Source organism: Pelecanus crispus, chromosome 2 (genome assembly GCF_030463565.1).
Source record: "Pelecanus crispus isolate bPelCri1 chromosome 2, bPelCri1.pri, whole genome shotgun sequence".
Taxonomy (NCBI): Eukaryota; Metazoa; Chordata; class Aves; order Pelecaniformes; family Pelecanidae; genus Pelecanus; species Pelecanus crispus.
Genome location: NC_134644.1, coordinates 47,806,655 through 47,829,596, shown reverse-complemented (window position 1 = coordinate 47,829,596; position 22,942 = coordinate 47,806,655). Strand labels below are relative to the sequence as shown.

The following is a 22,942-nucleotide window of genomic DNA, read 5'->3' as shown; positions in this document are numbered from 1 at the left end:
TTAGGAGTGTGCCATGTGCAACTAACTACCTTTCCCATCACTCCTCCACCTCCCTCAACTTTCAATTTCAGGTTTCAGCATTCAATTTTGTTTGCACCAAGCTTTCTTTCCAAAGCTGCACATTCTGTTCCCATTGAAATGAAGGCCTTTGAGAACTGAGTATTTTGAGTGCTATAACCAAAATGTGTGTCTAATGAGGGTAAATTAAATGCAATTTCATCTAGTTGAGAGGCTGGGAGATTTTGTTCAAATACTGAATATTGTGATGAGTGAAGAGCACAATTCAGAATAGATTCTTTTCTTCCTTAGTTCTTTGTTTGTGTCCTAATAAAATCAATGTAAACAAACTGCCTAGTGGAGCAAGGCTGGCATGGGTACTTAAATGACTTTTTTCAGCTTGTTTCTTTTCCTGGATTAATTCCATTGTCACTGGGTGTAGAACTGTGGAACACTCATAGTGGCAAATAAATGGATGTGTACAGGGACTTTCAAATGCCTAACAGCTGATTAGAGTTCAGGGTGAACTGCAACAAGGCAAAGAGTACATTTAATAAATCAGGTTCATGAAACTCACTGCATTACAGCCTAACAATGCCTCTCCCATGGACATTATAAACATTAAGGTAAGCGAAACAAAGAAATGCAAAACTGAAAAGATCAGAAGAGTGTACACACCACAATGAATGAAGACAAAAACCCTTTCAGAACAAAGCACAATGGACAGAGTAAGAAGAAAAGCAGGTACAAAATTTGAGAGAATAGGGCAGGAAGGGGAGAAGAGCATTCTTATACCAAACAATCTCCACAAACCACATTTATTTCATAGTCAGGGACTCTTTTTGTCAGATAAAGGTAACAGGCTGGTTGCAGACTGATGTACAGAGCTAGAACACTGATCTAACTCATTTGCCCCTTGTTTACCTACAAACTAAAGGCTAAAGAAACATTATTTTACTTTAACTGGTTCTTTAAGTTGTATTCTCATATGGATTTTGCTGGTGATACACTTGACACCCATGATCGCTGTGGCCTGGCTGTCCTGAAGTCCCAACTGGAGAAGGAACCACCAGCTCGCCATTTCTTTATCAATAAGGAATCAGTAAGATATGAAACTCTGTTGAAGCAAAGAATTAGAGCGCAGGCTAAGATGAACCTAGGCTATACATCTTGAAGAACAACCTATTACTTACTACAACACATAAATAATTATTCTTCTTTAAATAACTGTCCACAGAGATATCACTCCCAGTGACTAGCAATGAGTTACCATGTGTGTAAGGTGGAAGAGGTGTGTGTGAAATGTTCCATTCAAACAGAACAGGGACTGCAGGATGGCTTGATGGGGCAATCTTCCTAGACACAGAACATCAGAACAGAGATTTTCCTCAAGGAAAAGACACAAAACTCAGTTTGCACTAACAAAGCAAAAAGGAGTGGCTCACAAACTAGTCAATGAGATCCTAGCAGTTGTGAGGTGACAAAATGTCTTTTATGGCACTAAAGGAGGAAAACTGGCTGCAGCAACTTCTGCCAAATGTTTCTTTGTAGAGTTAATAGAAAGCTGTGATTGCTCTAGGACCAGCCAACAGACCGAAATAGGACAAAGCTTTTCACAGGAGGTTAGTGATTAACATTAGACTGCCAACGGATGGAATTTCCTTCAATTTACTTAGCAAGTCAGTCTACAGGAAATTTTGTTCTTTGTTTCATGGACAAGAAAGTTCTGACCTATAGCTGAACTGCCCCCCCACTCTGGCAATGAATCGTATTAACCCGACTGTAACACACCAGAAGCAACCATGCTGGATATGAACACAGATCCCGACGGCAATTCTGTGAAGCAGGGTCAGGCAGAGGAGGTAATGGAGCTATAGGCTGGACTCACATATCGGCAGAGTACCAGCACAGTCTGAATCATGGTAATGGAGCCTTAGGCACATCCTTTTTTCTTAGGATTTTCAAGACCAGTGTGATTACAGGACACAACATCCAAGAGATGTCTCTAATAAAACATGTGTTCAGTTTAGTTAGATGTTTGACAGGTACAGAGGCTTCAGCTTAATGTGGTGATGAACACCCCAAGTCCAAAGGCAAAGTGTTTCTGCTCCTGGTTTGCTTGGACAGTGACCATCGTAGCACTCTGTCAGCACTTGGCCTCTGGAACCCACAGAGAGGACATGTCATCTGTGTTCCAGAACTCTGGATGAAAACAAGCTCCTTGCAAAGACCCGATGCCATTTGTATGAAGGTATTCTGCCATCTCCCCCATCTCTGAGTGAGTTTTTGAGAGGAGGCTGAAGGATGAAAAGAGTACTCCATCACAAAGCTGAATACAGCCTTTTCAATAACTTAAGGAGAAGAGAACATCTTGTAGAGCTATCATCTGTTGTCTATTATAGTTACTAAATACAGGAATTTCAACCATTTAACCTGCAATATAAATTAAATCTGGCACACTGTCAAGAAGGTGCTGCAGCTATCTGACTGAAGCATGAAGAGTCGAGCTCATACTGCTACCATTAATATGTGCTTCAGAGGGTGGAAAAGGTTCATCATCATCAAACACCTTTCAGTCTTGATCTTAAACCGTGATAGATTAAAAAAGGCTTCAGCAGATTTTCCCCTCACCTTTCTTTTTTTCCCCTGGAGAACTATCCATGCTTTTATTTGCAAGAGAACTGCAGTTAAATCTACAGAAGATTTTACTAGCAGTATCAAAAAAGCTAGGAAAAGCTGAGCTGCTATTCTTTTTTTTTCAAATGCAAAGAAATGCTTATTTGGATGGTATATAAACAGCAGGCCCTTCCTGCTGGGCCTAAAAAACTCTCCACCACATCAAACGCAGTACTGAAACATACTCCACCGCAATACAAGCTTTTGTATATGATCTGCTCTTTTAAACCAATACACACTTAGTCAAAATAAAATTGAATTAATTTCTCATCGGCATTTGATTTTGTTCTTCTTACAAATCATTCTATTACTTTCGAATATACTTGTATACATAATCTCATACAAACATGCTGCCACCGCTGCAGAAATAATGCAGATGCCTGTTTTCCAAGTGTGCTCTCTGTGCTTCTGGGCTGGTTTCGGGAGGGCGGTGGTTGGTTTTGGAAGAGCAGGTGGTGACCTGGAGCACCGGGGAGCACTTATGCAATGTGCTTATACACCTTACGTAACTTCCATATACTGTGAGAGCCAAACCATCTCTGGATATTTGACTATCCGACAGCTCTTCCTCTTCCACTCTTTCGCTATCCGGCTTTTAAGGAGATATTTTAAAAAACTACTAACAATCCTCCTCCCCTGCCCCCCCGCCCAGCTCACAGACACTAATGGCATCACACTCGCTACCGGCAGAAACAGATGAACTCTCTGGTTTTTGACATTTTCATGCATATCCCCTGCAAGTAAACCCAACTTCAGAAAAATCACATTGTACATGCACTACAGCCACTGTTTCACAGCAACAGAAACCCCTGTTTTTACAAATGTTTCTTCTCATTCCTCAATAATAATAAAGTGGATGGCAAATATTAGCCGAGGGTGTTCACTGACGAGGAAGAGAAAGGAAATTTTTTTGTGCAATACTTATCTAGTTAACAAGAAAGCTACAACTTTTGAAGAAATCTTGTGAAAAAAAATTCTTATCAATTGAGTTATTTTTCTTGGCTGATATCAATGGAAAAAAACAAGGCATTTTGCTCTTAAGAAAATCAGTTCTATTTGTCTTTTCTAGGATAGTTATACAGTACATAATGTTTAATTTTTTCAACCATGTTTGCCTATAATTATTTATAGCTTGCAGAAAACAGTATTTGTAAAATAAAGTCTTTCAGAAAACTAAAAGTTTCTAATCACTAAAAGTAATTTGAGCTCGTACATTCTGGTCAACAAAAATTTTAACTCCTAGCACACTGCTGTAATGGAATATCCTCGTTTTGTACCAGTATTATTATATTGACACTGGCAGAATACAAAAAGCATCGGTAATATAGTAAGTATAATACAACTAGCATTCTTCTTAAGTGCCAGCTGTAAGAAAGTAGAACCACTATCTCGTTCTTGCCATTGAAGTTGGGGCCTTAATTGTGAGATATCCTCCCTTTAACCTTGTCAACAAAAACACAACACAGAATTTGAATTAAAAAAGTAGCATTTAGCAGTAGCTCGCCTAGAAACACAGTCAGAGGATACAAGATAATTTGACCTAAAAAAGCTAAGAGGCTTTGGGCATTAAAGCAGCCTCTCAAATGTTTATCTTAGTGCAACAGTTTTGCCCTCAAAGCTACCCGGTATGATTAATGTTCGCTGGAAAACATTATGCACACAATATATGAGTAGAAAGACAGTAACTTTTAAATGCACCTACTCCAGGGAAAGCAGCAGCCTATATTCAGCTGAACTTTTAAAAAACTGCCTATTGTGACTATAAAGATGCCTTTAAGAAAATACAGACAGACATACAGTAGTTACAAAGGAAAGATGTAACTCAACTGTTAGGCAGAAAGCACAGGCTGCAGAAGTCTGGCTATGCATTATGGAGGTGCTGGCCAGAACTCCCTAAGCAAAGTGCCCCCCTTGAGACGCAGAAGATCCCAAACAGCAGATTCAACCTCTTAGTACTTCTGAGTGCTCCTGTCATGAAACAAATGCTTGACCCTTCTACACATAAATACCTCTGATAAAAAAGCCAATATAGCTGATTACTAATGGAGTATTTACTTGAAATTTATAATTAAATTAAAATTTTAGAGGCATAAAATTTTATATGAGTCACACATGAAAATAACTAAATATATTAAGCAATATAAAACCACTCCTCATGAATGCAATATTTTTTTCTTCTATAAAGTTAACAGAGTTTGGAAGATGGACTTTTAAGTGTCCCACTCCCAAGTGATAGAAATGACCTCAGCTATTTTAAGAAACTAAACAATGTCACTTGCCGTGTTGCAGTGTAACTGCTCAGCATACTTCAAGGACACAACAGGCCATGAAATCAACCACCACCAACTCCTGCGTATCCCATCTAATGACAACCACCAAACTGACAGTTCTCAGACTTTTCAGTGTTTGGCAGATTAAGCAATTTTCTATGAGAAAAGGACAGGGAAGTACACTCAGTGCCTAATACCCCACCTATGGCAGCAAGGAACAGATTAGGTAAGTTGATTCACGTACCATACCATAGTGGAAGACCAGAAACTACAAGAACCTTGCCAACTTGAATTTTCCCAAATTTGGTAATCAGTCTGGCTTTCATTGTGATAGCAAAATGTTAACCTGGCCTCCAGGAAAGAGGATTCTTTGCACCAGTTCACATTATTTGGCCATCTATACACAGAGGAAAAAAGGAGTTAGCTAAAGCCCTGAAGCACATGATTTGATTATACTAATTGTCTTAAAGCAAATTTGCAAGCATCATTAACAAGCTAAAAGCAAATCAGGCCATCATGTTTTCCACAAAGCCCGTAAAATAAAATTACAGAAACTCAAATTCACAGATTCCAGAAGCCAAAAGGACCTCTATGATAATTCAGCCAAACACCTCCTCTCATATGTAAAAGCTAAAGACTTTTTCCACCAAACCTATTTAGAATATATTAAGATGTCTGCAAATAATCAACCCATGTCCTTAGCACTGAGAATAATGAGCTGTAGCACTTCTTGCCGAAGGACACTGTGGACACTAAAGCTAAAAATGGTTCCAAGGGAGACAGAACACCACCATGGAATAGAAAAACACTGAAGATTAGTAAATACAAAGAAACTGCATCTGGCTTAGAAAAATCAGAGCTAAACATGACTAAAAAGTAGGAGAGTTTTAGGAGGAAGGACAACACCTAGTTGCCATGCTTTCTTGCTCTTTCCTGGACATCTGTTTGCGGCTGCTGGTAGAGATGGCATACCATCTTTGATAAAAGTTTGGTTTGTCCCTGTCCTGGTTTTGGCTGGGATAGAGTTAATTTTCTTCCTAGTAGCAGGCATAGTGCTGTGTTTTGGATTTAGTAGGAGAATAATGCTGATAACACGCTGATGTTTTAGTTGTTGCTAAGTAGTGCTTACACAAGTCAAGGACTTTTCAGCTTCCCATGCTCTGCCAGGTGCACAAGAAGCTGGGAGGGGGCACAGCCAGAATAGTTGATCCAAACTGGCCAAAGGGCTATTCCATACCATATCGCGTCATGCTCAGTATATAATCTGGGGGGAGTTGGCCGGGGGGCAGCAATCGCTTCTCAGGAACTGTCTGGGTATCGTTCGACAGGTGGTGAGCGATTACATTGTGTATCACCTGCTTTGTATATTATTATTACTATTATATTGTTATTATTACTACTACTATTTTACTTTATTTCAATTATTAAACTGTTCTTATCTCAACCCAGGAGTTTTCTCACTCTTACTCTTCCAATTCTCTCCCCCATCCCACCAGGGCAGGGAGAGTGAGCGAGCTGCTGTGTGGTGCCTAGTTGCTGGCTGGGGTTAAACCGCAACAGTCCACGAGACACTCCCTTTCTAATCTGGTCCAACATTCACTTATTTTCACAGATACAGAACTGCCTACTTTATGTAATGTCTAGTTTCAGCCACTGGGCCACATTATGCTTTTATCAAGAAGGTTAAAAAGTCTCCCGCTATCATTCCATGCACTAGTAAATACAAACATAACAAGGCATCTCTCAACCCTTTTCTTGACAAGCTAAATAAATTGAGTCTTACAAGACTCATATCACTAAATAATCTCCCCTACATTATGGCAGCAAACACAAACTGCTGGTTCAGACTGTCACGTAACTCGAGAATCATTTGTATATGTATTAAAAGAACTGCTGATACTGGAACAAAATGCTTATAAATATACCTATGGTAGATACAGACTTCTTCCCATACACACATCTTAAATGTGCATTAGCCAGAAAAACAATCAGAGCTTAATCTCTGCAGATTTTCCCATCTTCATCTCCTGCATTCTCAGTATGGCTCGTTTCCGATTTCCTAATCTTATATACCAGATTAAAAAAGGCCAAAAGCAAACCTTTGGGAATACAAGTGCTATGGGTCCCCTCCTAAGGAAGCTAGCAGGTTGCTTTGGTGGGCCATACTCAAGAAATGGAGAGAAAAGCAAGTTAAGACTTCTTTCTGACTGACACCCATGCCTGCTTCCAGCAGAGTGCCCCAACACAGGGACACAGTCCTGTTGCCTGATCTGGCATGGGGTGAAAACGGGACTCAATCTCCCTTCCCCTTCACACGCAGAGGCTGTCTCTGCTCCTTCCTTAGGAACTGGACATCCTGTCATGTGCAGTTAAGGGATCAAAGTTTCGGCATTCCTTCATCATTTACCAGTTTCATTTCTTTCAAGTAGTGCCCATCATTGAACAACATACCTCCACCATGGTTACACAAGAATTACTTTCCTTTGTAAATTCATTTACAAAAATGCTTTCCTCATTTACAATATCTATGAACTACACAGACTAAATTTTGCCGGTGCTGTCCTGCTGCGCATGTATATTCAATTTGGAGTTAGAGCGCCTACATCTCTACTAGTGACAGAGGTGGGGCTTTTTGTTTTTACCCATGCACGGCATGTTTTCACAAAGAAAAGCTCACATACAATTCCATGTGTCCCAGAGAACAAATAATGAATTTTGTTTATTTTAATCTTCCAAAGCAAGTAGGGAAGCCCCCCCCTCCCCCAGACCTCTCTGACAGAGTGTCACTCTGGGGGAAGTATTTATCTTAAAAATATGGCCTTTCCTAGCCTACAAGGAGCTTCAGCTACACTACTAGCTCAACATGGGGATGCTGGACTGGATGTCCTCTAGTGGTGCTTTCCAGCCTACGCCAGTCTATGATTCTATGAAATCACACACTCTTAAAGGTCATGTTTAAACATAGTCTAGGTATCAGTCTGGATATTGGTAGAGAAAAAAATTATTTAAGACATCATAGCAAAGTTCTTTATATTATGGATACAGCAAGTCTTAGAAAATGGGTGTTGACACAAAACAGGTATTTGCTAATTATCTGTGAACAAGTAGGTGGTCTCTGTTCTGATACAATAGATATACCTATGTCAGACATATGTAGAGTTTGCAAAAGCTTTCTGATGCACTGGAGTTAAAACAAATAAACACACCTTTGTTGGACCAAGCTGGTTCACAGCCATCTGTTCACTTGGAAGGTTTTCCTCAGCACAAATTTTACTACACACACAAATTTGTGAATTATTGCACATTTTGAGAAGCAGCAAAAGAGAGCAAGTGGACCAAACTGAGCTGCCAGATAACATGCATAAATTACAAGAATGTAAATGAAATATAAATTGATAATTTGTTCTAGAAAATTGTAAGTGGCACAAAAACCCCAAGCCAAAACCCAAATGCTGCCATATGTTGTTCAGCTTGTGGGACCTCAGTGGCTCCTAGGGGACAGTAATTTGACCAAGAGTCAATCACTTGCACCACCTGCCAGGCAGGTGTCCCCAATAAGACACCTCAAGCACCAGAGGCTTTCAAAGCCTGAAACCTCCCTGCAATGCAGTCTTTCTCTGTCTAGCTTTGGAGAAGAAAGAGCAACAATTCCATCCATCCTCAACTAGATGAGAGGATGAGGGAGACGAAAGTTAATGCTTTAAGATAATTCATTGCTAACGCTGAAAGGGTTCACAGAAAAGAGTCATCTTAATGGACATTACTAGTGCAGAGCAGCAGTTGGAAAGCTAACCGCACAAATTGTCACTGCTTGTGCGACAGGGATCCAAGCCATACAGGATGGGGTACTGTCTGTGATGGTCAAGGGACTGGTCTCTGCAATAAAAGATTCCTTATCAGATTGAATCCTAAGCTGTATTTGCAGCAGAAAGCATCAGGAAAGACAGAGCTGGGAGTGAATTCAGTAAGGGACAGGTCAAAGTGTCTGTACAGCATGTCTCCTCTCTCACTTTGCAACAGTCCTTGACTGTACTGAGGGATTTTGATATCTCTTGTGAATTAAGCAAAAATGTTCTGTATCTATCTATACACTGTTGACACTGTTTATGCCTCGTTTATTTGTACATATCTGTGATTATAAAAAAAGCTGTGGCCTACCCATGAAAACAGTGCACCTCTAACTTACATGTTCAGGTCAACAACCCAGAATGAAAAATAGGGAAAATAATACAGAATGAACACAACAAGTGCTAATTTTTATCTTGTCTTTTGAAAATCATCCCTCTCAATACATTTTCAACTAGATCAACTCTTTAGATGCTGGGGGAAGGTACAGAATTAGATACTGAAAGTGCAAGAAGTAATGATCCATGAAACCACCTCTAACAAAGTACTCCATGACAAAAGTTTGAAAAAATATTTGCATAAGGACTACTCTAACATACAAAAAGCATGTGCTACTTAAGTGATATAACGTATTAAAGTTTTCATGGACACCATGCAATTTAAACAAAATTTACACATATAAACCACTTATTTTTCTTTTTATGTTATTCAGACAAGCAATTGCATCTCATTTCAGAACAAAAATTGTCAATCCATATACACTGCAAGGACTTGCCAACTTGGCATGCATCTTACCCACCTCACTGAAATGGCAGATGCATATCAGAGTGCTATTTTTCATACAACAAAAAGTATGAGTATTCAAGGCAGCACTAGCAGGCATACAGATTTTTTCAAATTCAAACTGAATAAAACCCCAGTGGCTCCACAGGCAACTTATCATATTCAATACTTGTTCTTAGAATCACCATGATCAGGCTGCACAGCATGTGCAAAGACTCAGTCATGCTGCAAGTGTCATCACTAGCAACACATGGACATGAACCCACTTTTAAATTTTTGTCCCTTTTTCAGGAATTCTGTGGGTTCCTGCTTTTTGATCTCCAGCTAGTCTCAGAAAGAGTTCTTCCTATAGGCAAGATAACAGAAAAGCCACCTTAAAAAAAAAAAAAAAAAAGAGTTGATTTTCTTTATAGCGGGGGGGTGGGAGGGTGTAATCAGGTAATATTTAAATATCTAAAATTTGATTAAAATCATCACCTCTGAAAAGTTGAGATGTATCCTATTTGCTGTCTTCCTGCTCATAGAGAAAGCTTTCCAGACTCAAGTTTAATTATTTCAATTAAACTAGCATTTCTTTGAAAGGCTTATTGTTCTCACTGGGATCTTTTACGGTGGCACAGGGAAAAGGATATTTAAAACATGATAGGTGTGTAGGAGTCCACAGCTGCTTACAACAAATACTACTTTTTTAATCACAAAGTTCTATTGAGTTCTATAAAGAAAATTTCATTATCAAATCATGGTAAGTGTAATCTTTTGGGATTCTCCTCTTCGGAAGGAATTTTAACAAGACAAGAGATTTCATTTTTCCTCTCGCTCTAGTCCTTCACCCTCTCAGTAACAGGTGCAACCATTATGTAGAAGTCTGTAACTACAGATGCATGAATGTCCTGTTGAAAGCTGGTTACTAGAGTTCTTGAAATGAAATTTCACTGTGCACTTTACACTCACTTGTATGGGAAGTGGAATAGCCTCTTCCCTCATATTCAAACCAGTTCACATATAATTGGGATCCCCTCTGGGTTCTGGAACTAGGAAAGTCTGATGTAGCTGCAGTACTCTTGCAGTAGGAACAAATTTAACCTAGTTTTCATCCTATCCCCTTACTCCAGGCTTCCTTGTGGAGATCATATCTTGTCAATGATCTGGGATGTCAGGCAGAGAGGACCAAACAGATTAATGTTCATTCTACCACCAGGCTCTAGGTCAGGATTTCAGAAAGGTAAAATGGGTTATCTTTTCAGAGAGACTTAGTTGTTACAGAAACATAACTTGATGGACAATTTTACCCCAGCAATTGTCACAGAGAACAATGGATTGTCGGAAAAGAAAATTACACCTGCTGGGAAGTTGGTGCATTGTTTGTTTCTGTTCCCATTAAAAGCATGCAGAAGTATCACTTACCATCACATTACACTCATATCTATTTAAGTTTATATTTATACTGTCAGCTCTCAAGGTTCCATATTTAAAAGTTTAACTTATCTGCAAACCAGACAGACTTGGTGTCATCTCACCTTCAGCTGAAAAGTCACAAATGGGGACACAAAAACCTTCTTCCCAAATTAATAGGCTTTTGGTTTTGCTTTTTTTTTCTTAAAGGATCATAATTTATCTTGGTTTTGCTAACACTTTCATACTGAAAGTAATTTTCAGAAACACACTCTTGAGAAAGGTCCAGCATTAAGGAATTAATGTTTAAAATAAACTGGCAAAACCATGTTTGAACACAATCTGTTCTCCTATGACTGGGTACAAGTCTTTCTATGCTTAAAAAGCTGTGTTATGAAATGAATTTTACTTGCATTATATCCCTGCTGCTACCAAATACATGTGAATGTTACATTAAGACATGTTGAAAGCATTCTGACCATTCACTAAGGAAAAACTGCATTTGCAAAGTTAAATTAACAGGTTTGGACTCTTAAAAAAAAAGAGCCTACAGTAACAACAATGATTAGTAATGGTTCTATTTTAACATCACCTGTGAGTTATGTCTGATTACACAAGCCAGTAGAGCCTATAAAAAAAATGCAGCCACACATTTTTGCTGGAAAAAAATGAGGTTATGTTAAAATTGTTTGGTTTTTTTACATAAAACAAGTGTTTTGTTTCATCTAACTCTGTTTTAACCTAAATTCAATGATTGAGCTCCAGTTTCACCAGTCTTTCCTACTGACTGTCTTGTAAATCTTTGATTCTTTGAATGAAATCTTTTCATTTCAGCTACTTGCCTTTCCTCCTGTCTGACTGCAGCCTTGTGTTTGCTTAGCATTGCCAGCGAGCATGGAACAAGCTTCTGCTTTTATTATCACTGGCATTTTGAGGGTAGTCCTGAAGCTACAGGTAGTCCTTTCCTGAGCCCTCTAATGCTGGTAATTATAGCACTGAATGAGGCAGCAATCCATCAAGTTTGTTTCAGTGTCATAAAAACTGTCTTCAGTTCCCATTTTGCAAGATAAATAAGCAGGATGTTAAGCGCTAACGACTCATGCTCTCCCAATGTTAAATGGTAAAAAAAAAAAAATTGTGTTCTCTTCCTTCCCCATCAAAAAAGAAGAGTAATTTCTGAGGCTCACTGCCAGTTCAAGCAGCTATGTTGGCCCATCACACCCACGGTCATATTCTGAGACACATGACATGTGAGTAAATAGAAAATCTCTGCAAAATACCTTGAAGAGATACAAGCAGCAAGCATAAATGTTGCCCAGTGCAGAAGACCCAGAAGACTGCAGAAGACAGTTAGCAGTATCTCTTTGTTTTGCTCTGAGCTACAGAAAGCTGTTCTCAGAGAGGCTAAGAACTCTAACAGGACAGGGGCCAGATGGGCCAGCACACTCAAACCTCTGGAAAGGACGTGATTAGTGCTAGTGGGTACTATTCCTAGGGGAAACAGCAAGGTCCAGCCATTGCAGTCAGAAACCAGAAAGCTTTGCAATTATTAGAGCTTCTGCAGTGCAGTGAATTGCAATGTTAAAGCACTGAAATTACTTGAAGCAGAAGGTTTTTACTGAAGAGAACAGCAACTTTTACATGCCAGCGTACCTGTAGAAGGAGAGAGAAAGAGTTTAAACTTTCCATATGACTGCACCTAGGCAGACAGACACCTGCCTCTTTCTGTCATTGTCTCACCATCCCTTTCGAAAAGAAGCAAATTAACACACAATCATGTTTTGAAGAAGCTTTTGATCAATGAAGATGATGCAGAAATCAGTCACAGCATTCTTAATTTCTTGCATTTCCTGAAGAGGGAACTGAGACACAAGACCTGTTTTCAGCAAATGGATGACATTGCTGGAGAAACCTTAGTGAATGTCACACCTACTGTTGATTTGGAAAACTTGTTACTCTGCTGGAAATCATTAAGAAGGAGCACTACTGACTCACAAACACCTAGATCTCACTCTAAAGCAATTGAAGGAATTGTTTGTGGGTATTCAGAATATACCACCACCACTAAGCAGTTGTATGCAGATGGCACAACCACCATAGCAGATACTGTATGAAAGAGCAAAAGATCTTTCTCCGCTTGGGCCAGGCTGAATGACTACATGGCTTTATCTCGCTCGGAAAAGAAATACACTGGGGAGGATAAAGGAGGCATATTTTCATGGCTGGTGTTCGATAACCTTGACCCTTTTCACCACTGGCAGTTGAGGAAGGATGACAACTGTCAATCAGCTGACTGGGCCCTTTGCTCACAAGCATGTTCTCCATCTGGAGTCTCTTTCTGGTGGAGCATTTACAGATGGACACCAGATATCCAACAGACACGTTTCTTCAGAGGAAGCACTGAAAGGCTTCACTTATCAGAAGGAAAAGGCATTCCTGTTAAAAGACATTAGCCACCAATGGCTAGAACACCTTAAGAAAGGAAGCTAGAGCACAAGGATGATGGGATTTTATAGATTAGATCCCCCCAGAGGTAAGGGCTGAGGGTGGGGAGGGAACTGGGAAGGGATGCACAGAACCAAAAATAGCCCTCCACATCTGCATTCCTGCTCCAGCTTAAGGGCAGCTTTTTTCTCTTGTTGCTCCTCTGAAAAAGCAAACTCTTGCACTAAAATTTATTTCTCTGTTGTTGCTATCAGGGCTATGTTTATTCTGCTGAGATAATGGAGGAGATGCTATAAGGAAAAACATCTTTATCCAATTTATGTAATTCAGATTTTTTTTTAATGCAAAAGTACCATAAAAAACACAAGCATTTTTACATCAATAAGCTTTTGTTTTCAGAGCTAATGCTGATGCTGTCTTGGTAGTTGCACTTTGTGAAAAGATACACCATTCCCCACCATTTCAAACTTTATTTTCCCTTGAAAAATGGCTACTAGTTATACACCATACTGGAGTTGCTACTCTCTGTATTTCATGATGAGAAAATAATTGCATGAGTAATTACTTTCCCTCGATTTGTCTCTCATTTGCTTTGCCTGGGTCTAGTTTCAGTGCAAAAAGAAGGTATTAATCTGATGTTTGCCTCAGTTGGAAAAAGGTAATACTGGGAAGGTCTCCATACCTGAAAACATTACTATAATCTAGTCCACAAAATGCAAGTTATGCTGTTTAATCCATGGCTGTCTTGTGTTTCTGGAACTTAGACCTTTTATAAGGATAGACTGCTGACCCATCTCCAACCATGAGGACCTTTTGTCTATTCATTAAGCTTTGATCTGTCCAGAAGTTAAAATGTTTATCAGTGTAGCTTTCACTGTCAGTGCCCCAAAAATACTAGATAGTGTCCTCACACTAGTTTTACAGCATTGATCCTCATGTACGCCTATGGTGATTCCTGAACCACTGAAGAATTAACTGACTGTTCCCTTGCTGCTTGCAGGCACACCTACACTTGGTCTCTCTTCCTTAAAACAGGAACTAGACCAAAGAGCATGGCATGCTTCTGCACTTGCAAGAAATAGATGCAACAGCACAGAGTACTGCAAAGCAGCAAAGGAAGTCTTGGGCACCTCACCCCACTTTGCTAGCTAGCTACCTCCCTAAGAAGGATCACGATGCTCACCAGAAAAGGGTCCATCACCCTATCAGCAGACAGTACCCACTTCTAGTTGCCCAGCATCCAGGCTTCCTTCCAGGTGACAAAGAACCTGACAACACTTTAGGGAGTGTGAATGCAATCGCTCCTGCTCCGCTTTCAAAAATCTTGATACATATTCTCTTTAGTCCTCTATTAAAGAGGTCACACGAATTTATTCTCTGCCCCAGCTTCCCCTCCCCCCCCCCTCAATAGAGTCTAACCAGCCTCCTCTACCATTCTTTACACCGAAGAACATCAGGGAAAGTCTACTCATGTAGTACATTCCCAAATTTGGATTCAGAAAGGTTAAAGTATTTTGTCTTGAGTTATGTCAACAAACTTTGTTCTGATACTTCAAGTGTATCCTAACAAAGCATTTTCAAAATATGTCAAATAATTACAACCCATTTGACAGTCCACTCCCTTTCAAAAGTCTTAACACAAACTGTGTTAAGAAATGTTTAAAATAAACATTTCAGAACTTCCTAAAATCCTTTCTTAAAGTTTGAGAACTTCAAAACAAGACTGTAATTCCAATATAAATTTTTTTTTTTTTTTTAATTATGGCATTTTTCACCGTATAGGAGGTTTTAACAAGCTCTAATGATGATCGTTCATCCCTATTAGGGAGCTGAGACAGTGTATTCCCTAACATCCCTTTCAAATAGACACTAACTCAGTCTTCAAATGAATTTCAACACAGAATAGTTACAGTCCCACTGCACCAGGTTAAAAAGCAATTAGCTTAGCATTAATGAAAATGTAAAGGTGCTCACACTGTCTAAAGTTAAGGACCCCAAGCATAATCAATACAACTGTTCAAAGCAGCTGTACTAGGAGATTTTTCTCTCCATGCACTATATATGGAGCCTTAATAATCTGGTTTTGGCATCTTAGAGGTTTAGAGTCTGATAGTGTTAATACCCTTCTAATAGCTACATCCCAAGCCAGCAGTACTCTAAAAGCTCACATGGTAAAACACAAGGGCATACGTGTCTGGATAGCATCAAGAGAGGAATGTGATGCATACTTGCACAGAAGTATATAAACCAGTTTTTCTGTAACATGTGATCCCATGTGAGCCCCAGACTTTTATGTCTGTTTTTTAAAACAGTTGTTTTGGGGAATTTTGTTGTTTTTGCTTGAAAGATATACAGCTTAAATTACCATGATAACTCTCAGCAACGAGAGGAAGAACTTGAAAATGTGCTTCTAAAATAAATGCTGCAGTATCTTTTTGCACTGCCAGTGTATTACTTTTAAATGCAGGTATTTTTCAAAAAACTAAGGCACCAGAAAAAACGCCCAAATCTCTGTATGCCTATGGGATACACAGCACAGTATCAATCAGAGGAAATCTAAGAAGGTGATGGTAGATACTTGTGTTTAAAGTACCTACCAAGGCACCTAAAAACCCACCAATATTCTTCCTCAATCCTGTAGGAAGACTCAAAGTATTATGTGAGAACTGCCAGGGTTCTGGTTCTTATTGGAATTCAGACTAACTTTTCACTACTGAATTAATGAAACAACCCTGAAGAACTCAGGATCGGGCATGTATTATTGTAGGGAATGCACAGACACAAGGACAGGAGATGAAGTCCTAACTGCTGACATGCACACTGATATTCAAAGAGACTCCATATGTATTCCACTTATAACCAAAGGTGACTATTTACTTGAGCTTAAGGTTCCAGTGGATGGCCTAGTTTCGCCTGTCTACAAAATGAAAACAGATAAGTAACAACTAAAATAGAAAAGTAGTTGTGTTCCTTTTAATATTATCTAACCGTGAGATTCATGACCAGCTCCTGGTAACTTCACATTGACATAATAGAGAAAGGCAAAACAAAACTATCAGGCATTAGATTCAACTGTAATTTGGATTTTGTTTGTTATGGCTGACTATGGAAGACAGTGCTGACCTCAGTAGCGATGTTCCAGCATCACACAAAACTGTGGGATTTTAACTAGAAAAGGCAGTGTATTGTTTACAGGCTCAGTTTGTCGAGAATTAAGAGATCATTTTGTCACATGCAGCTATGGTAGGTGTTTACACCTGCACAGAAAGAATATGTTCATGTAAAACCATGTACTGCAGTGTAAAAATATCTGAGCTAACAATAAATAGGTGAACCAGTCTCTGCAGCTCCATACTGAGGGTTCCCCCCCCCCCCAATATGTAAGCTAACTTAGAAATCCTATCTAGCATAGTACAGTCAGAAACTCCCCTAAAGTATGCTGCCATTGCAAAAACAGCTCTGTAGAATCCCAGTATCCTACTGAAGCTAATCCGATTCTTCACCTCTTGTGATCTCCACCACTCTCTCTATGGAATCATTTGTTAAGACAGAAATGTTCAGTAGAAAAATCTAGATCTTTATTTTCCTAAATTGTTTTAGAATGCCTGTTAAGTATATTGTAAAATATACCTTATTTATGCAATAAAATGAGAATATTGTATGGACAGGAAAATAAGGCAACCCTACCTTTCCTTCATATATACCTCGTTCTCAAAACATTTTTTAAAATTTCAGTCTGTTTACAATTTCTGTTTATATTAGAGCTAAGTTAACTGTTTATTTGTGATGGTATTTCAGCAATGAAAGAAATCTTAGTGTTGCAACAACAAATAGCTCCAGGGAATGAAACTATGTTTCATGGAGCCCAATGTCCTTTAAAAGTGACAACACAAACAAAGTATGTTTGTACACACACGGAGAACCGACATTACAAGTTGCTACATTACTAGCCATACCAGAAATTTCAAGCTGTCTGAAAAGGAAGACCATTTTCCTGGTGTTGAGTCACATATATTGGTGGGTTGAAAGGACAGATTAATTGGTTAAAAATTCCAGCTCTCTGTTCCACTTCTTAAGCAGTGATGGATTAACATAAAATGAAGCAGTATCTGAAACACTACAGTTCACACCTCAGTGTGTAGAAGCAAACTGGCAGTGTTTTCTATTCATTTAATACCCTCTGCTGTACACGGTACTACTCATGACTGTTCCACACTCCACTCAGCCACTCCAGCTCTGCCACCGCAACCCATGAGGCAGAGGTGGAACAGCTTTAGCTAGCTAATCTTAATATAATGTAAACAGGAATTTCAAAATCCCCGGATTTACATATTTATCCACCTAAAACAAAAGCAGAACCTCCCTAGTTTATCTTTCCTTCAGGCCACCAACACTTTTCACTGTTATAGATGACAGTTGCTCTTACCTGTTGTTTGAGAGCCTCTAGAGATTCAAATTCCAATTTGGCTAGTTTTATCTGGATATCTCTTGGTTTATCCGGAATTACAAATGCCATGATAAACTTTATTGCTAGTAGCAAGTGCTGGAAAAAAGTAAAAAGAAAAATATTGTTCTATAGAGTTTGAAGCATGGAGAGAACAGCATAATTCTATTTCCAAATTTTAGTAATAGAGGTATAAACAATTATTTCTTGTGACACGTACAACACAGATAGCATACTATAACCACATTAAGCCTCGGCTACTCCATATTTTTTCTATTTACAGTCATTCATAATTTGAATATAGAATAGATATAGTTTGGCTTATTTTCATAATAATCCTACTCTCACTATGTACTATAGATTTCTAATTCAATCTTGTACCTGTGATTCCACATAAAATAATAGCTTTTAAAACGCATTATTGGTGCTTTGAAATTAAATTATGACACCTAGCACATATAGTTTCGTAGTGAAATTTTTACCTATATTACACACACACAATTACATATAATTAGATACAATAACATACATACATGCACACATGTGTGCATATCATGATACAAATGAAACAAGCACATTGTAAAAAATATGAACAAACCTAGAATTTCTGTATTACAGAAGTTATGAAAACCTAAAAGCACTCCTGAGAAAGCATTAGAAGAGAACATAATAAAATACGATCTTTAAAGAAGTGGCATGCTCGTGAACAGAAACTTTCCAGGAAATGGAGAAGCATTCCACATACGAGATGCCAAATTAGTCATAATTTATCACAAAAGATTATAATCTTATTTAAGAGAAAACAAGCATGAGGTTCCGTTTAACCTAGTCATTGACCAGTCTCTACATTTCACTTAAACATGCACCATTCCCCTCATCTCACCAAAAACAACTGTCAAACTGTCCAGCCAGTGGTTTTATTTCTTCATTTTTGTAAAATATAAATATAATCTAAACAAGAATCATTAAATCCTATTTTATCAAGGGCTGAGCTAACAGTACGCTGCATGTTTGCACACAGGAACTTGCTCCTATCTGAGAAAACCCTGACCAATATAAGGCAACACTTAAATATATGTGCTTAACTTTAAGCACATGCTTAGGTTCTGCTGACACAATGATACTCATAGACATGCTTAAATTTAGATTGCATGTCCAAGCTACTTATCAAATTTCCCTGAATTTTTATAAAATGGAACAGATCAGTGCTCCTTTCTGAAATAGTTTGCTGAACTATATGATCTTGATGCACTTGAGCATGTGAATAACAACGTAACAGACCAAAAATCCCTGAGATTGCAGAATTACATGGGCAAGAAGCTATCAAAACCACTACAGACTTCATAGGAGTGGTAGTGAAACTGTAAATAAGCCAATTCCAATAAATAAGGAAGTATTAAAGAAAGAAATCGGATAGTAGTAACAAGTAAGAGAACGACAACAAAGAGCCATACATAAAATTGTTTTTAAAAATGTATTACAGAAAAATAGTTAGTAGCTCTAGGAAACAAACTGTTAGTGCAAGGAATAATACTTTATTTAAAGAGGTGAAAGGAAGGCTGAAAATTAATGTAACACTAATATATCATCAGTGAAAACCTGAACACAGATTAGGTTAATGAAGCAATTAGTATTTCTGCTGTGTAATGCAATGGGTAATATTGCATTATTAAAAAAACCAAAACAGAACAATGTCAACAGTAAAACATTCTCCCACTCATAAAAATTTTGCTTTTCCACCCAAGTTAACAGTGTCTGCTGCTATGGCCCAACTTTTCTTGCAAAAAAAATTATACCAAACAATGTTGGTTTGTGCTAGAAATACATAACAATAAAAGATGTCTCAGAGATAGCACTGGAGGAATCTCTTAAATGGAAAAAGGTAAAATGTTGAAGACAATAATAAAAAAAAAAAAGAGAAACAATACTCCTATGCAGAATAGAGTCATAAGGAATCACGGGTTGAAGGGGAATAACTAATCTACAGATAAAATTGTGGTTTGGAAACAGAAAAATAAGGAGATATTGGAGTAACTCAAATCTAGGTAACAGGATTACGGTAAAATCTTACACTTAAGGCAAATAACTGACAGAACTAGCAGAAATTGAGGGATTCGGACAGGGGTATTTATTTGAAAAGTTACAATGGACATTTCAGTTACAAAAAAGACTCAGTATCACAAAATGTAGCTTCTAGCTGCCCAGAGTCTCACTTTGCTAAACAGAAGAAAAAAAAATTGTATTTTTTGATCACATTAAAGAGCGAGAATCAAATTTTGGAACTGTAATTGGTCAGCCACTGCCTCCTGAAGAGCCTTGAAAACATAAGCCATACTAGTGACTTTACACAGAGACTTCGAAGTAGCTCCAAAGCCAAACAATTTTTAAGAAAATAAATAAAAATTATTTCAAGGAAATGTAAATATATTATGAAGGACAAAGACTGACTGCATTTTTCCCATTTTTGATAGGGGTGAGGAAGAAATAGGAGAAGAGACATCTAGGGAAACCAGAAATAAAACCAACAAAAATGCTGCAGTTAATCCTGGAAAACACTATATTTTTTAAAATACATTTGGAAGGGCAATGTGTTTTAACTACTTCACCAGGCGAAGAGTTTTATTGTTGTATCAACTGACCAGAGCCCAGCAGTTCAGCAGTATTCCAGAGATGGGTTTTTCTGGCAATAGGCTACCCATTACCCACATGTATTGAAAAATGCCTTTGACACAAACTTAACTGTTTGTCAGGAAAGTAGTCAGTCTTCATGCTAGCACAACTCATAGCCTGTGAACACAAGGATACAGCCTTAAACAGAATCTCTGATTCAGAAAGGCTTCAAGCCATAGAGGGCTTGAAAGTTGGAGTACAGATGGGGAAAGTCACTATTTTTGCTTGGCCTACTGTCACCCTCTTTCCTAGGCATCCACTATGGGCCACTGTAAAAAAAGATGACTGGGTTAGACAGACCTTTGGTTACCCCTCAGAACAGCTTTCTTGTGTTCTTTTCCCTCCCATCAAAACAAAGCTTTATCAGTCATAAAGTGCTCAGAACTGTGTGGGATGTCTCTGTGCTTAAGACTGCGATCTCAGAAAACAGGTTCAACTTAACAGACAGCAAATTCAGTTCAGTTCCACCTCATAACTCCCCATGAACCTGAAAAAAGACATCAGAGCAACAGCCTTCCATGGATAACTTCTCCAGCTGTTCCTATTTGCAAATTAGGAGCTGTATTAATAAAATTGGGAAGGTAACTGCCAGATATTATAAATGTGGGTCATATGATTCATGCAACCTCATTAAAAGAAAATGTATCTAATTTTATTAACAGTTTATATTGAGTTTTGGAATTGTCATTTGATCAAGAAAATGTAAATAGTTGTTCAAGAGAAACTGAAGAAAAAGTAGGGAGATGACTGGTTGTCTTCATTTTATCATTCATATTCTGTACGGATTTCTTAATCTTGTTTTAGTATAATTCCTGCAAGTCAGATCCATGAAAAGGAGCCATCTGCTTTCAAAAAATAATTAGTTTAAGAGTACAGTATAAATCACCAGAATAGACAGCAAAACTCTCATTTGCAGTATAAAGTTACATTAATGCTAGTTTGAATATATTATAAAAAGAAAATACTAAAGTTTATCCAAATTTGCTACTGAACTAATGCAAATGTATTTGTCCACTATTAAAATTTCATAGAGTTAGGCTTGTTTCTTTTAGTTTTGGAAGGTTTTTGTTAAACCAGGTTACAAACCCAACTATTATTTCTAACTGCAACCACTAAAAAGTGGTGTTGTTTCCAAGAACATGCCCTTCATAATGATTACAAGAGGACTATTTCACTGCGAGCAAAACCCAGGATAACATTCACACAAGCTGTAAGCTCTCCGATGCCAACAGCAAAGTCCCCTCCTATTTTGCAATCTGCCAAGTGGGCACGGAGAGAAACAGCAATGACTCTCTCCCCCTTGATAAATGCAGTGCCATCAAACTCTTTTGTGGTCTTGTGCCAGGTGCTTAGAGAGCCAGAAGAACTATTCTGTTCTGCAAAGCCACCAACGAGAGTAGAAGCAGCAGCTGTGTTTTGCAGCAGTGGGTCCCCAACCTTGTCTCTTCTAAAACAGAAAATGCAAATTAGGGTTAAATTCCTGGAATTTTGAACAGCTAATTTGATTTCTATAGTGGTCTTACTGCAGCAATTCCTGTCAAAATCTACTCAACTGAAAAAAAAAGGAAAAGAAAAAAAGAACATAAGCAGTAGCTGTGTTGCTGTTTAGCTGATAAAGTACACGCCAAACACTAGCTTGGGGAGACTTTAATAAAATTTTGTATCTAAAGCCTATTTTAGAATCTAATATTTATAAAAACTTTCAATTAACATCAGAAATCTGGACCTAGTCCAGCCTAGAACCAGTACGTACTGTGAAACAAGATGGTCACTGGTTACTAACTCTACGTAGGTAAGAAGCCCTACACAAAAGCCAACACCTGAGAAGGACACATCGCTTTGAACCTCTATTCTCTACTGGTATATGCAAAATGACTATGCCAAATGCCTTTGCAAATGTAAAGGCAAGTATCACTGCAAGATCATGTTGCTGTGAGAGCAGAAGGCAGGGAGATCATTAGATTCTTTGCTAGGACTCTGGACCACAGTATTCTGACATTAAACTAAGCTAAGATCAAAGACTAAGAACAGACCAGAAAATAAATTTCTCTCTTTCTGTGGCAACAGTTTTTAGCTTTGAGGGCCTTGCATCTTTCCGAGAGTAGAAAAAATGCAGGAGGAAAGTAAAAAATAATTCTGTCAAGGGAGTAATACAGGCAAAGAAAAATTTCCATAAAGCTCAGGAAGTTCAATTAAATTAAATTGTCTTTAATAGACAGCAATAAAATAAATTTATGAGCAAATATTTCTGCAATATACATAAAAAGAAAGCATAACCAAACTTTCCTTCCTACTTTTAGACTGAACTGGCTTCGTTACAGACTCTTGCTAATGGAGCAGAATCATCACAGCTGAGGGATTTTGAAAAGGGCCTTTCTTCTGCTACACTGAGAAATGCTGCTTTTAAAACCTCACATCC

At 38.3% G+C, this 22,942-nt stretch overlaps 1 protein-coding gene across 1 annotated transcript in view; it reads right to left on the bottom strand.

Moving 5' to 3' along the window:
• Positions 1–16,647: 16,647 nt before the first annotated feature.
• The window catches only part of ANO10 (anoctamin 10), an 84,705-nt gene continuing 78,410 nt past the window's right edge, over positions 16,648–22,942 (bottom strand). The window contains 5 exon segments of the mRNA XM_075705003.1: positions 16,648–16,774; positions 16,776–16,837; positions 16,840–16,903; positions 16,905–16,936; positions 17,836–17,952. Coding sequence (XP_075561118.1) covers positions 16,648–16,774; positions 16,776–16,837; positions 16,840–16,903; positions 16,905–16,936; positions 17,836–17,952 — 402 coding nt within the window.